Here is a 16,537-nt window from a genome sequence, read left to right as displayed (position 1 = left end):
AGGTAAAGCATAGCGCATGGTGATGGTATGTGTTAGCTGTGTTACTGTTACGTGTAACAGGATTCGCCTGAAGCTCCAAAAGCCAAGGACGGTACATTCCGTTCGGCCCTGGAGCTTCACACCTCCAGGGGGCACCACTTACATTATATTCTATAACCTCACACATTTTATATATATTTCTACAAATGATACCCCTGAGAGTTATGCAATGTAGCAATTCTGAATAGATGCCACATTCTAAAGACAGACATGAGATCACATACCAGGCAGGATTTGCCTTTAGCCAATCCCCACCTTAAATGTGTGAATGGATTGAAAGTATAAGAAAAAGAGATTTCTCTGAAGAGAGTTGTTGACATCCTATGGCATTTTTCTCTCTCAAGACAAAGTGTTTTCTAGGGGACTACTCAGAGAATTTTTGATCTCTGGGCTTTGGGAAGCATTAGACATGCTGTGAGAAGCTGTGGCAGGCAGAGACAAAGGGAAGGACAAGGCTGCTGTGGGAGCAGGGCACGTTTCCAACACCTGTGGGGGGACACGTGTGACCTTTCCCCCAAGGGCTCCCTGGACCTGTGGGAATGGACTTGAAGCTATCTTCAAAGGAAATGTGCTCCAAAGAGCTGCCTGGAGAAGCTAAGTGACACAGCAGGCAGGCTCCCAAAGAGCCCTGTTGAATTCCTACCTTCTAAGCAGAGAAGCAGTATCACCTGCCTCAAGTGAGTTGCACCGGGAAGATACCAACAAAAGAATCTCCAAGATACCCACAGAAAGTACCCCCTCCGAGAATCAACCTTGCACATGACTGAACCAGAGAGCCCCAGAATCAGATTACATGGCAACAGCCAGATGAAGGTAGGTATCTCCCCCAGCACACATGACTTTTTCTCTCTCCAGACACCAGAAACAACAGCTAATGGGAGAGGGGAGAGCAGAGACTGACCACACACTCCACCCCATTGCCAACCCGGGGAGGGAGGAAGCTACAATTTTGGTTCAAGTTGTGAAGTTTGATCATTACACTGGACTTGCTCATTTAATTAAAGAAATGAGGCTCTCATTGTGATGGAAGAAACCAGACCACTTTTCATTATGTGAGAGTAACCAGAAAAGCTTTGGAAGTTGCCAGAGGCTCTATCTAGGTCAGGGAAAGAAATAGCCCGTAGAGAGGGTTTGAAGGGAAGGAATGATGTTTTCTGCTTATGCTCTATCAGGTTTAGCTCATTTAATATACTACTTTAATAAATATCAGTGTGGGGCGGTGTGTGGGGGTGTGGTAATACCCTGAACAATGTGAACTGGGATAAAATGTGATTGGCTACCCACTTTGGCAGGTAAGGACAAGGCCAGGCAAAGAAATGGCAGGCAATTCCTTCACTAAACCAAGAGACAGAGGATGAGTGCCCCCAGTCCAGTATGCTGCTGGTCTACTCTTCCCAGAACAAGCTGATAACGTGGAGGCCTACTACCAGGGAAAGTCCTAGAATCCCAGAAAACCAGCCACTCCTAGGTCTTTAGGTGGGATGACAGCCACCAGCAGGTGGCGCCAAACTGCAGCTGAGCCTTGGTAGAGTTTGCACTGGATTTAAAACTACTAGCTGGGACTTTCCCCCCACATTTATTTCTAGAACCTCACATAGAACCCCACATTTTATGTACTTGGGTCTTTTGAACCCCAATAATCATGTTGTGGTGGAATTTTAGTACATAATCCATGTACCCAGAAAGACTGTGCTGTGTATTTTCAAGAACCTATGGTTGATTTTGCAACTACTAAGACAGGCCTGGGAAATATGCCCTTCAGAAACCCAGGACAGTGTAAAGAGAAGGAGTCCAGTGAAGGACTCTGTCGACTGGCCACCCAAAAGCCACACACAGTCCCCTTCCTCCTTGATCTTCTCTATTATACAGATTGGGAGAAAGAAAAGAAAAGAAAAAACTAATCACCTTTGCCGGCCCCCCTGTAGAGAGGGATAGCCATGAGCCCCGGTTCCGCCTGGAGAGATGTAAATGGAAGTCCCATGTAGGGACTTTTTAAAAGATAAAGACCTGACTGGCATGTGCTCTTCTTCCTCCTGGGACCTGGACATGGTGCGTGGAAAGACAGCAATGCGTCATGCAGATGAAAGCTTCATGCTATGGCTATTGAAACAAAATAGGAGGAGGTTGGATCCTTGATGACAATGGTAATCCAAGTTGCCAGCCCAGGTCTGGCTACCTCTAGATCTCTTGTGGTTTGAGAATGCCTTATGTACTTAAGCCACTGATAATTCTCTCTTGCTTGCAACCTAACACATTGCCAATAGGTACAGAAAAGAATGGAGATGAAACATTCATCGGTATGGATTTGGTGTAATGCGTCATTCAGAAAATGTGTGTGATATCTTTTCAAATGATCTAGAATAGAGCAATAAGCAACCAGTTGTGTCTCTAAGGAGGAGACATTTTTGGCCTGGGTCGTGAAGGCACCATCAAAAACAGTCCTTGAATACCTGGTCATTTCCTCACAACCAAAAATAAGAACGAAATGTGTCATATACAGTGACCCTGAATCCAGCCTAGGAAATAGAAGTCAAATCAGGTTGTTTACTTTGACCTTTTGATTGACACCCAACCCCCTCCTCAGATTTCAATCTGGTTCTTGATAAAGATAAAGCAAGCTGCCTAGTTCCTAAGGATCCAACCCCCAAGACGATGGAAGCAGTAAGGGAGAAAAAGTTGTCTTAATGTAAAAGAAGTTGATCAGAAAATGCGCTATCTTCGTGATACAAACCCAAGTCCTTCTTCATATGATACAAACCTACCCATCATTCCGTACATGAAACCACAAGCTTCTGCCTCCTCCAATGCTGCCCAGGGAGTCTGCCCTCCCATCCACAGGTTAGGAGAAGAGAGGACTCTAGAGTACTTGGCTCCAGATCCTGAATCCTGCTATCAGTAAACCTCATGTGGCCAACCTTCCAATAGGAAACCCCCTTCCCTTTGATACAGTTCATAGTTGGTAAGGCTCCTGAACCCACCCTCCTTAGTATGGCACACACCAGACCCTCCATACCCAGCCTCCTGTTTACTTCCAGATGATGACTTAGGACCATTTCACCCTCCAGCAAATTAAATGATGTAGGATTCCTTACGTACACCAGATTGCCTCTTACAGCTGTGTATTTTCTTATGCTGCTTCCTCTCTCTAGCATAGCCTTTCGTTTTTAGTTTCAGTTATCTCTTGCTGTGTAACATCCATTCCAAAATGAATACAATAACCAATGTCTTTGCTTATGATTCTGTGAGCTGCCTTCAGCAGGCATCTGGCTGGGCTGGAAGGTCTGAGAAGACTTCTCTGCTGTGTGGGTGCCACAGTGCTCCCATACATGGTCTCCCTCTCTCCACAGGCCAGCTTGGATCTTCTCACAGCAAAACTCGTCCCGGGAAGACAGACTTCCCACGCGGTAGCTGGGCTCCAAGAGGATGTGTTCTAAAGATAGAAAGCAGATGCTGCATATTTCTTAAATCAGCCTGGGAAGTAGTAACTGTCACTTTTGTCACATTCTGTTGATTAACACAAATCATGTGGCCAGCCCAGATTCATAAAAAGGGAAAACAGACTCAATCTTTTGAGGCAGGGATTGGCAAAGAGTGTACAGACATATAAAGTATAACCACCCCTATCTTCTCAGCAAACTCCTGGTTGTTACTGAGATTCAGCTAAGCTAGCACCTAGCAGCAAATCCTGTTTGATGCCAATCCCCAGCTAGCAAATACTGCTAGTTTGCCCTGATATTTATTTCTCTTTTTCCTTAAATTTCTGACTCTTAGTTGGACGTATGGCTGCCCAGAATAAGGACTCCCCAGCCTCCACAGCCATATGCCTGTGTTCTGGCCAATGGCATACACAGAAAAGGCTCCTTAAGAGAGGTGATATATTCTTCTTGCTCTTCTTCCTTCCTGTTGGCTGGACTGTGGACATGATGGCTAGAGTTTGAGCAGCCATACTGAACCATGAGAAGAGAGCCATATATTGAGGATGGCAGAACAAAAAGGGAGAAGTAGCTTGAGTCCCTAGTAAGCAGCACCACACTAGCCAAAACTGTGACTCGAGATTTCTTACATGGGAGAGAAATAAACAGCTATCTTACTTGTTTTGGGCTCTTTGTCCCACACAGCCAAATCTAACCCTAATTGATATATCCCCATTAGGTATCTCTTGCTACAAAACAAGTTGCCCCACAATCTAGGGACTTAAAACAGTAACCGTTTATTATCACTCACAGTTTCTCTAGAACAGAAATTCAGGAGCAGCCTGGCCGGGCACTTCTGCTGACAGTCATTCTTGTTATTGTAGTCAGTCTGCTGGTGGGGATTGCAATCATCTGAGGCTGGGGAGGGAGGCTCAGTTTGTAAAGGTAGCTCGCTCTCATGACTGTGTGGCTGTTAGCAGGAGGCTTCTCTTCTCCACATAGACCTCTTCCTTGGCTGCTTGAATGTTCTCAGGGTATGGCTGCTGGTGCCCCACCCCCAAACCCCGCTCCCTTGCCACCAGAACAAGTGGTCCTACAGAACAAGATAGAGTGTGTGATATCTTTCATGGGCTAGCCATCAGAATCACACAGTCACTTCTGCAGTGCTTTATTGGTCACAAAGTCGTGTTCAGCATGGAAATACAAAGAGGTGTCAGTGCCAGTAGATAAGGATCATTTGGGGGCCGTCTTAGAGGCTGGCGACCACACCCCCTCGCTTTCATAACAGACCCCTGATCTATTCAAGTAGCAGGTGGTAATCCCTCAAAATCAGGAAACAGTATTTTCATACAGCATCATCTGGGACAAATCGTGTTCCTTCCAGATCAGCCATTGTTGTTATTAAATTTGCTGGCCTTAGCTTACCCTGTTTTTCTCCATTTGCCTTACTCAGAAAGCAGTTTGGAGACGGGGAGGTTCACGTTTAAACATCCTCTTTTTTCCCTCTGAATTTCCTATAGCTTCTAAGCTGAGCAACAATCATTGAATTTTATGCTTTGGTCAAAATAAGCTGTCAGAAGCTGGTCCAGATCTATTAGAATGCAACATCATTCTCGCTGCCCCAGCATTCACCTTATGGTGCAGGGACCAGAGAGGGCCTGGCAAACAGACATAAATCCAGAGATCTATAATTCTCTATCCCCTGAAGAAGTGGCTATAAAGTCCATCACTCCAGATATACGGGGAGAGGGAGACAAAGGACAACCCAGATGAGTTCCAGAGGGACTGTAAAACAGAAAAAGAGATCTCACTAACAGTGTCGGTCTCATTATAAGCTAGCCAGGCAGGGACAGGATTTATGGTTGGGTGCTAACTGGCCGGCAGGCAATGAATGCCACTCTCTCTCCCACGCCCGCCATCTTGAGTGCTCATCAGCCCCTGTGAGTGATGCTGATGGCTCTTGGGGAGATGGCATGACACTTGGAGCCTGAGCAAGAGAACATGGCCTGGAGGTTGTGGGTGTTTAAGAACAGACTGTGCACCAGAAAAATGTTCTGAATCCAGCTGCCCGGAATCTGCCAGGACCCCTGAGTTCCATTACCCACAGAAGAGAGCCATTTTGCATCTGCACACAGGCTTCAGGCTTGCTTTTTCAGCCTCCCTCCTGGTGTCCTTGCTTCCCGGCACCCCCTTCCTGTCTGTGAAACTGATCACAGGTTTTCTTGTTAACAAGGTCTGTGATTTTTATTTAAAGCTGGCTGAAACAAGACAACGTGCTATATTAAAAAAAAAAGAAGCAGCAGCAGCAGCAGGGGCAATAAGAAAGATGGCCAAGAATTCTTCAAAATGCCTGGAGAAAATAATTGTGAATAAGGAAATTTATACTACCTGGTCATAGGTTCCTATGATATTACAATAATAAGACTGGGAATTCATGGTGGCTGCTTTAAGTATAGCTCTGAATAGTGATGTTCCAGGTACTTTGGCTGCATAACAAATTACCCCAAAATGTAGTGGCATAAAATATCCATTTACTATGCCCATAGATTTTATGGGTGAGGAACCTTTGCAGAGCACAGCAGGAATGACTTACCTCTGTTCCTCAATACCTATCATTTCAACTGAAAGACTCAAAGCCTAGGCATTGGAATCATTCGAAGGTTCCTTCACTCCCATGATGTCATTGATGCTCTCATGTCATCGACACCCTGGCTGGGGCTGTTGACCAACTTGGCCTCTCCATGTGACTTGGACTCCCTCACAACATAATGTTTATATTCCAAAGGCAGCATCCCAAGGACCAGGTCATCTTTAATGACCAAGCTTCTGAAGTCAAGCAGTATCCCTTCCTCCCTATTCTATGAATTGAGGCATTTATAAAGATCTGTCCAGGTTCAAGGGGATTCTAGATATTACCACTTGAAACATGAGTGGTAACACTTTATTACAAGAAAAACATGTGGGACAGGGTATAAATTTGTGTGGCCATGTATTAGAGTTCTCCAGAGAACAGAACCAAAAGGATGTATATATATACATACATATGTATGTGTATGTGTATATATATATATATATATACATATATATGTATGTATATATATACATATATATATATATATAAAGAAAGAGACTTAAGAAATTAACTCACGCAATTACAGAGGCTGGTAAGTTCAAAATCTATACGATGGGTTATCAGACTGGAGAACCAGGAACTGCTGATAATGCAGTTCAGGTCTGAAGGCTGTCTGCTGGCAAAATTTCCTCTTCCTTGTGGGAGGTCAGCCTTGTGTTCTGTCAAGGCCTTCCACTGATTGAATGAGGCCCAATGTTACCCAGACAAGTTGATGTATAAAATTAAGCACCGCAAATTCACCCCTTGTCAACTTGGCCCCCATGTGTATCTTCTTAAACTATACTTAATCTCCAAACAAAGACAATGACAAGGTCACACTCCCAGCTAACATGATAGAACTGTCCTGTGTACAACTGAAAACTCACTAACCCTTTCCCCAGATGAGGATGCAAAGTCCTTGCATGATGTTTACTCTTCTTGGTATCTTCTCATTTGAATACCATTATGTTAAGTTAACAATACTTAAATACTAGGACATAAAATAAATACATCTTATGTTACATGATAAAGGGATAATAGAGGAAAGGAAATATATTTGCTTAGCGTGTATGTGTAACACACACACATTCATAACAAAATAGGGAAGAAATACTCATGACAATTGTAGTGACATTTCTGAAACTGGTCACATGGTCATAGCTATTTTTTTTTAAAAGATTTTATTTATTTTTTTGACAGAGAGAGACACAGCGAGAGAGGGAACACAAGCAGGGGGAGTGGGAGAGGGAGAAGCAGGCTTCCTGCTGAGCAGGGAGCCTGATGCGGGGCTGGATCCCAGGACCCTGGGATCACGACCTGAGCCGAACACAGACACTTCAGACTGAGCCACCCAGGCGCCCCTAGTCATAGCTATTATTTACAGCCACTTTCTTCCACTACACATTCCATATTTCCCTGCCCCGTGTCTCATACCATTGTTGCCACAATATCCTACTGGTTACATGGACAAGCCCTCTTCCCTGTGGAGGGAGCTACACAAGAGCATGGATAAAATGAGGCTGGAATTGTTGGTGGGCATTTTTGGAGATGAGCTCCTACACCTGAACATAACAAACATTTCTCCATTCTTCAGATGTCAAGTTCAAATCATCCAATGGATACAAATAAGGCTACAGCAGTTGGACCCGGATTAGATCAGGGAGGACTATGTCTGTCAGATGAAGAAAATTGGTTTAATCTGGTAAGTCAGTGTTTCCCAACCCTCAGTGTGCCTCAGAATCTCCTGGAGGGCTTGCTAAAATGCAGACGTGGGGCCCTCCTCCCCAGAGTTTCTGATTCTGTAGGTCTGGGGTTAGTAGACCTCTCATTGGCATTTCTCACAAGTTCCCAGGTGATGCTGATGCTGATGCTGCTGGTCTGGGGACAACAGTTTGAGAACCACTGTTGTGGGTGAAGCAGATTTAAAGCAAGCAAGGCAGTGATATGATCAGATTTTCATTTTCTATAACTCTTTCTGGGGGTCTTGTGAAGAATGTATTTGTAGAGCACCACTACCAGGTTATCCCAGTAACACACATAAGAAGTAACTGAAACTTGAACCAGGACCATGAAAGAATGTCAGACAGGAAGCGACAGGTAAGAGCAATATCATTAAACTGGCAGTGTTGGATTTGACTGGGGGCAGCGTGGCAGGTAGAGAAAGTGGGATAAATGAGAGAGGAGGAAAGGCATTGGTACTACTCCTGAGTTTCTAGTGGGGATAACTGGGTGAATGGTGTTAGCATCAGTTGAGAAAAAAGATTAAAGGCAAGGCAGCAGGTTGGCAAACAACTCTATTTCTTTTGGATGCTGCCAGTCACCTCCCTTTGGCCTCTCCACTGGGCCTCTCTCTCCCATAGCATAGCCCGGCCTTCTTGGCAGCTCAGGAATCTAAGAGGGAGGAAACAGAAGCTGCTAAGCCTTAAGTCTAGGCTCAGATGTAAGAGCAATCATGCACAGACCCAATGCAGATTCAAGAACAGGGGACATATAAGCTTCCTGCATCCATTCAAGGGACTATATCCCCCCATGGAAGGACTGGAAGACTTGCGGTCCTTTGGCCTAGACTTCTTTCCTATTTATGTGGGTTCTGATGAGAAAAGGGCAGAATTCCATACCTGCTCTTTTCCCTCCCCACCCTCCACTCCTAATTTTTATTTGAGAAATCTGACCTAATAAGTGCTAAGGCCAACAGAATAAGTACTATGCCCTACCTGCTTGTTTAGAAGAAATTTTTCACCTGCACATTTATACTTGATTAGGCCACTGATCTTTAAACTCAAGTAGATCAGAATTACTCTGGGGAGCTCTTTCAACTGCAGATTCCTCGGTCTCGCCATCAGCAATTTTGATTGCTCCCATCTGAAATGGAGTCCAGAAATGTGCACTTAAACACGTTTTGATGGATGTGGGCATCCCTGGACCACATATGTAGTGAGATGATTTTAGAACTGATTTTTTTTTTAGAGCTTATCTACTTGGTCATGTTGAGTTCATGGCTTTATTCTTAGATGTCTACTATATTATTTTATTTATTTTATTTTATATCTTATTGTATTTAAAACATTTTTTTTTCTCACTTCTTGAATTGTCAAAGATAAAACGAGCCAGACACTGGTTAAAGTGGTAAGGACAGGTTTTAATCAGTAATACATTGTTGCATTAAAGAAAGTGCAGAATGAACTAAGTAAACTTTGATTTATACAGGCTTGGCTGAACATTTTAAAAAGAAAATCAGGGAATAGGGAAGGGAACCGGTGGAAGGTTAAGCAAAGTCAGGGAAGTGAAAAATTACAAAGAGTTGGTCAGTGTAAATGCATTTTAGGCCATCTGTGTTAGCTGGCAATTATGGAAGTTAGGATTCTATCCTTACACAGAGACTTCCAACACAGAGGCCCTGTCCTTCCTGAGGATTACATTTCAAAGGAAAGCTTTCAGGTCCTTGGGAAAGACACTCCTGAGTTGCAGGAAATATATATATATATACACCTCAAAGGGACAGAGGGAGGATTCACCATTGTAAATTCATTTTAGGGAATGAGAATGGGTGGTCAGGGGCCTATGCCAGGTGTTGGCTAGAACAAACAGTTCTAGCTTTTTCAAACAGGCACATTGGGGTAAGGGGGACACTGGGACCATCTTAGGAATGTATCTTGAGGTGTTAGAAAATTTTTTTAATGTTTAAGCTTTTTAGTGGTGGGAGAAGGGGGTGGACAATATCATTTGTGCTGAGAATCTACATGTTTTATTTTTATTTTTTTAAAGATTTTATTTATTTATTTGACAGAGCGAGACAGTGAGAGAGGGAACACAAGCAGGGGGAGTGGGAGAGGGAGAAGCAGGCTCCCTGCTGAGCAAGGAGCCCGATGTGGGACTCGATCCCAGGACCCTGGGATCACGACCCGGGCCTAAGGCAGCCACTTAACCGACTGAGCCACCCAGGTGTCCCAGAGAATCTACATGTTTTAATAGACCCAAGAGGAAGACTCAGAGGAGGCACGTGGCTGGCTCAGTCAGAAGAACGTGCGACTCGAGGAGAACATCTGGAGTTTGGTCAGAATTTTTGTCAGAACAATGCCTTACTTTAGGTCTTCCTACTTTAGTTAGGAAACCAAGGCACAGATAGATTAAATAATTTGTGCAAAGCAATAGTAGAACTAGTCAGTAACAGCTGTTATTCAAAAGGAAGTTTTTCAGAATCTAGAGTCTATGCCAGAGGCAGAGAAGGAATTGGAAGATTGTACAAGTCAAGATCCACTGGGGTAGAAGAAATGCCATTCTATAAATGTGCATTCACTGAAAAACTATTGAGTTTTACCTCTTAGGTTCAATGTCAATTCCAGAGCAATTCCTAGCATATCAGTATATTTGACTTTAACATACTGTTTTCTTCCTCGGTGACCTAACTTTGGTAAAGATTTGTGTCTCCCCTTAAATGCCTTTAATTTTTCTTTTGGTTAATTTCTTTAGGACTTAATTAGGTTGGAAAGCTTCTTTTAAAATCATTAATCTCATGTCTGTATCAGAATATAACAATTTAAACTTAAAAAACTTTGAGAGTTTAACACTGAGTATACATTTTTATCTAAAGAGAAACCTAAAATGATAAGGACTTCACCAGGAAACAATTCACTGCATGAAATTCCACTGAAGAGGTAACATCATTAAAATTGGAAGACGTTTAATAATTCTACCTCAAATGGTTCTTAATCCTTGGTGTTTAATTTAGCTTTGTAGAGGGTGTCCGATCCTCTGTAATAGCTTCTAAAAAGTTAGTACTTTGCTCTACCAAACACATTATTAATTCCTCATCGGCTTCATTGAATCCTTGTTCTGTTGGTTAATATTCCCATTGTAGGTTTCCATTAGCAGAAACTCAAGGATAAACTGGACTTGACCATAATTTCAATACAACTGTAGGAAAAAATATAGCTCATAAATGGGCTATCCAGAGAAATTTTCCTTGAGAAAATTACTATTTTATTGGAGAAAATAAATGATTTTTAAAAGTTGCAGTTTCTCTTTTAAGCAAAAAAGGGTTAATCTATAACAGTGGGAAAATAACCATGAAAAATTCATGCAGTCAAGAAAAATGTATTCAGGGGGCGCCTGGGTGGCTCAGTCGTTAAGCGTCTGCCTTCGGCTCAGGTCATGATCCCAGGGTCCTGGGATCGAGCCCCGCATCGGGCTCCCTGCTCCGCGGGAAGCCTGCTTCTCTCTCTCCCACTCCCCCTGCTTGTGTTCCCTCTCTTGCTGTGTCTCTTTCTGTCAAATAAATAAATAAAATCTTTAAAAAAAAAAAAAGAAAAATGTATTCAGGGCCAGCCTTCAAGCTGGGTTTATAGAGATTAAAAAGCCATCGTTCCTGTTCACAAAAAATTACAGTATTTAGGTTCTATAGTTGCCTTTTGAATTCTTGAATTATTGGTGTTATTTGAGACGTCCTAGGTGTCCCCAGACTGTGGACAGGAATGGTAGTCATCATCCTAACATGAAACACTGTCATTTCACTGGTCTTACTCTTAGCTGGTGACACAGGACCCTCAGCAATTTGTAAACTCCCCTCCCAAATATTTCTGGGGAGCCCCAGAGGTGTCTTCTACATGTTGACAAACAAGACCATTTCTTTTGGATGCTGCCGGTTGCCTCCCGTTGGAGCCACTGTTGAGCTGCTATCTGTGGTCTGTGCATCTGAGCTGCATGGCTATTTGTGGCAAAGCTGGGGGAGAATGCCTACCCCCATTGTGTTTCCCTCTGTGAGGTTCAGGAGGTTCATTTCAGATAATGGGTCAGACAAGACGTCCTGAAAGACTCTTACAAACCCCAAGAATGCTAGCTAGAATATAAAAGCAGAAACACAACTTTTAAAGTAAGTGGATGAGTTGGTCAGAAGGAAAAGAATCCCCAAGTCCTGGCAACAGCCAGGAGAATCCACAGAAGAAGCAGTGAAGTCATTATAGCCGCCTCAGGGATGAGTTTAGATTTCAGGGCAGGTGATAGAGGTGCGGTGGGATGGAGAGGCTGGGTCAAGGCCTCAGACTTGTGAGGAGAGGGGAGCTGGAGCACTGATCAACCTACAAAAAATTAGGATCCATGATGAGCAACCCTATTAACATAAAATCTCCTAAAACAGAGCCAGACAGCAAATAAACTTGTCTGCTCAGCTTGGAATCTGAGTGGCTATAAAAGTCTCCTTTGAGAATTTGTGGCCACAGCCTGCCTGAATTTACAATATTTGTAACATCTGAAATGATTTAGAGTCTTAATTTAAAGGAGATCCAAGTCTCACGGGTGCCTTGCAAAAATGAAGGCAAGTCTTTCCAGGGGAAGGCACCATCCAAGCCAGAACTCCAAAACTGCTCCCAGAATGGATTCCAATTCACAATGACACACACACAGAGTGCATAAAGAAACAAGCTGAGCAAGAGTCAGCAGGAAATTAAAAAAAAATTAGATATTAGAAATATCAGGTAGAGAAACAAATTATGTTTGATATATTTCTAAAAGTAGGAATGGGAACATAAGAAGTAACAAACTCACCCTACACAGGTGAAAAGCTGAGTTTTTTTTTTTTTCCATTTTAGCATTGGTACATATATAGTAGTGCACTCTGTCCTGGTGCAGCCTACATTTTAGTGAATGGGGACAGACAATACAAAAATAGAACAAAACATACATTATATAGCATTGTGGGTGATAAGTGTTATGGAAAAAAAAAAAAAACAACAACCCAGAAGGTAAGGGGGATCTGGAGATCTGGAGTTCAGGGAAGGTGGTTACAAATTTAAAAACAAGCAGTCAGGGTAGGCTTCCGGAGAGAAGGTGACATATGAACAAAAACTTGGAAATGAGGGAGAGAGAGAGACAAATATTTGGTAGAAAGCCTCCCAAACAGAAGGAACAACTTTTGCAAAGTCCCTGAAGTGAAGTGTGCTTGCTGTGTTCAGAAAGAGCAAGGTCAGTGAGGCTGAAGGTGGTAGGTCCAAGGGTGAGGAGCAGGAGTGAGGTGAGAGAGTAAGGGGAGCGGGCAGGTGATATTGGGCAGGCTTTGAGCATTTAACTTTGAAAGAAATGGGATCCCTAGGCTTCCCAGCTGAGGCTTTTAATTGCATTACTGCCTAATGCATCTTAATGGATATTATGCAATATAATTCCTGCAAGAAATCTTCAGTATTTGTGTTTTTTTGAGTGTGACACAGTGCTAATTTCTTGTACACTGTATATTCATTAGGGTTACGATAGACTCTGCTTGCAAGTATAGGGTTTTCCACATAGAGGCATTTGTTAAATGAATAAATGAACAAATGAGGCTGGCATTTTAACTACCTCCCAGTAGGTCCTCAATGTATTATTTCAAGTTTATTGCCTCCATACCCTTTTCCTACTGGGTTATATTCAGCTGCCTGTTCTTTCAACTATGTATTTTTCTGCCTGTCTTTGCTGACCCCATTCCCCCTTACTTGAGATACTCTCCCCAAACCTTCTCGATTTGATTCAAATTCTACTTAATGTTAAAGACCAAGGACAAGCTCCACTCCTCTTGATTCCGTGAACTTTGTTGCCTTTTCTGAGCTCCTATAGCATCATTCCTCTGACACCTTTCATTGACTTTATCTATTGAGTTGCATAATTTTTGGTGTTTATTTAAAAACCACTGTTTGCACTCTCTTTGTATTTGGCTACAGATATACAAATGAAAGCTAGCATCTTAAAGATACTTTACCATTTTTGTTTTATAGAAGCTGGCTGGATAGGAGGGGTTCAGACTTGTTTATCTCACGCAGATTAATAAACAAGGGGTACCCTGGACCGGGACCTAAGGCGTACCCCTGACAGGCAATAGTCACTGTACTTCCTACTCTTAAAAGGGTTAATCCAGCATTTCCTTTCCACGCCCAGTTAACCACACCTCCTTCCTGTGAATCAAAAGCGACAGCGGCCTGGGAAGTTTGTCCGTTGCGAGATGCCGTAGTGGCCCCGCTTCGGTTGATCGGCTCCCCGGCGAACATGGCGGCCTCCGAGTCAGTGCCGGCTGTGAATCCAGCCACCGCGGAGAGCGAGGAGGAGACGATTCTCTATGACTTGTTGATCAACACCGAGTGGCCCTCGGAGACAGAAGTACAGGTGAACCAGGCCCCTCCGGAGCTGCGGCCAGCTTGGCGCGGGCGCTGCCGGGCAGAGCCACGTAGCTGCAGCCACGTAGGGTGGTGGAGCTGGGTGGGAGGGGGAGCAGGGCTCCGCCGCTTGTGCTGTCGCCCTGGCAACGGCGCCGCGGATTTGTAACAGGGGTCTGGGTCCCCTAAAGCGGGAGGTACCTGAGGTCCGTCCTGGGCTCCCGAATTCGGTCGTCCGGGCAGAACCTCGGGCTCTGGGGCACGAAGCTTCCCATTCCGGATCTCAGTTTCACTGTCTGTATTTGGAGGGGCGGCGCAGCTGCTGCCTGGATTCTCGGTGGTCCTTTCCGGGGGGCGAGGCAAGAGCCGACCAGGGCTGATCCTCATCTGCAGCGGGAGAACTTTCCAGGACCCTACAGTCACCTCAGCATCTGGAGGGCAGCCGCGGAGTGCGGCATCAAACCTTTACCTAACCTCCTTGGTGCTGAATTGCACCCATTCCTGTGTATTTCAGTAAACAAGCATTTAATATGCCAGTGTGTCGGTCCGTGTCCCAGATAATGTACGTGTGTGTCCGTCCACGTCCCAGATACTGTGTCGGGCGGTGGGCATAGAAAGGTGAATAACTTTTGTAGTATCTGCAGTCTAGATGGCAGACGAGCCAGTAAACCTTTTTCGTCACTTAGTATAATTGCGCTGTGATAGTGGTATGAACAAAACGCCCCGATAGGGATGAGTGAGGAGCTGCTGACCTGGGGTTGGGTTCCTTGCTGAAGAAGGGGTTCAGGGGGTTGGTAACCTTAACTGGACCTTAGGGTTTTCAGTCGTTGGGTAGAGAGGGGCCTCCCAGCACAAGGTGAACAGTAGGAACCAGGAACCCACATTTGTTCAACATATTTACTGAGTGCCTGTGATTGTTTTAGACTGCGAGGATGCAACAAGATTCAAAAGTTTTATTAAAGATCAGGGAGTCCTGACATATGAGTTCTTTTTTACATCTTTCCCGTTTCTTTACTGGAGAAACTGCTCATTCTCCTATCTATAAAGTTTGTAGTTTTTCTTTAACCTCCTTTCCATTGCAGTTTTTGCTTGTCTTGAATTCTTGAATAATGTATTCTTTCAGGCTGTACATGTTGTTTTTCAAGTATATACTTAGTTTCTGTTTGTCTTGAACAATGTGAATATTGTAGGGTATGTAGCTAGGAGGCTGTTGCTGCTGCTATTGGTCAGAAAAGTTTGCATATTCACTCCTTAGCACTGGTTAATTACGGGAATGTTTCAGAATGCTTAACATTATAAATTGATTAAAAAAAGTACAGCGTCAACTTACATTGAAACCTCATGGCACTTTTTTTGTTTTTGTTTTGGTTCTATTGATTTCACCTGCCCAACTTCAAGTTCTTGGAGGGCGATTACATCGGATTCATCTTTATAACCCTCCCCAGGACCGAATTGTGTATTACTGATCAGTGGATAATCAATTCATGTTTGTGGAATGAAATACCTTTTCTGTGCTTTTAAGCTGTATCTGTCTGCACTTACTGTATGTCCATGTTCCTCTCTTAACAGCACATTAGTACATTTTATTATTTGTAGCTTATTGTTTAGTCTATGCTTAGGAACTATTTAATATAGCGGTTGTATATCAGTGTGCGTGTTAGTAGCATTTTCTCGGTGGATATACAACAAATACTCAAATTTGCCTCCAGGTACGAGTTTATTAATCCATACGAGCACTTTTCCTGCAAGCAAAAATTATTTGAGGTCTTTCTAACCCACCCAAGTAGACTGCTGAACTGGCAACCAATATGGTCTTTGCCCTTGACTTCTTCTGTCTCTGGACTGGTGTTTTGACATGTGGTGTTTGAGTTTCCAGCTTCAATCCTTGTCCTGTGTCCTGATGAATGCCTGTAACTGTACCATGCTTACTTTTGCTTTCACTGTGTTCAGTCCTGCTTCTACTTTTGTTTCTAAATAGCGATTTGTAAATACTGGTAACTTGTACCCTGCACTGAGTATTAGCAAAGAAATGTAACTTTACATATTGTGTAAGTATTAGTAGAAAATTCTCAAATGTAATATTCTTTTTTCCCATTGCAGTCTAGAGGCAACCGAAAACACGGTGCATCCTTTATCGTCACAAAAGCGATTAGAGGTAAGTATAGCTTATTTTTCTTTATACAATGATATAGTTAGATAATTTTTTCATTTCATTTATAACTTCGCTGTTTTTGAAACTTTAGGAATTTTATTTATTTATTTTTAAAAAGAGTTTTATTTATTTCTTTGTCAGAGAACAAGCAGGGGGGAGCAGCAGGCAGAGGGAGAAGCAGACTCCCCGCTGAGCAGGGAGCCTGATG

At 43.4% G+C, this 16,537-nt stretch overlaps 1 protein-coding gene across 2 annotated transcripts in view; it reads left to right on the top strand.

Annotated features, from left to right (window-relative positions):
- The first annotated feature begins 13,985 nt into the window (after positions 1 to 13,985).
- Positions 13,986 to 16,537, top strand: part of NBAS (NBAS subunit of NRZ tethering complex) — a 317,946-nt gene continuing 315,394 nt past the window's right edge. The window contains exons 1-2 of one of the 2 annotated variants that reach the window (XR_013441601.1): positions 13,986 to 14,187; positions 16,278 to 16,332. Coding sequence is in view for 1 of the 2 variants with exons in the window: in XM_078055983.1 (XP_077912109.1) it covers positions 14,071 to 14,187; positions 16,278 to 16,332 (172 nt within the window). In the remaining variant the exon portion in view is untranslated. The remainder of the gene's footprint in view (positions 14,188 to 16,277; positions 16,333 to 16,537) is intronic. The other variant, XM_078055983.1, reaches the window with a different exon arrangement.

The sequence above is a fragment of the Halichoerus grypus genome, chromosome 10 (genome assembly GCF_964656455.1).
Source record: "Halichoerus grypus chromosome 10, mHalGry1.hap1.1, whole genome shotgun sequence".
NCBI classification, from domain to species: domain Eukaryota; kingdom Metazoa; phylum Chordata; class Mammalia; order Carnivora; family Phocidae; genus Halichoerus; species Halichoerus grypus.
Note: the sequence above shows the minus strand (reverse complement) of the source record. Positions and strands in the feature narration are given on the sequence as shown.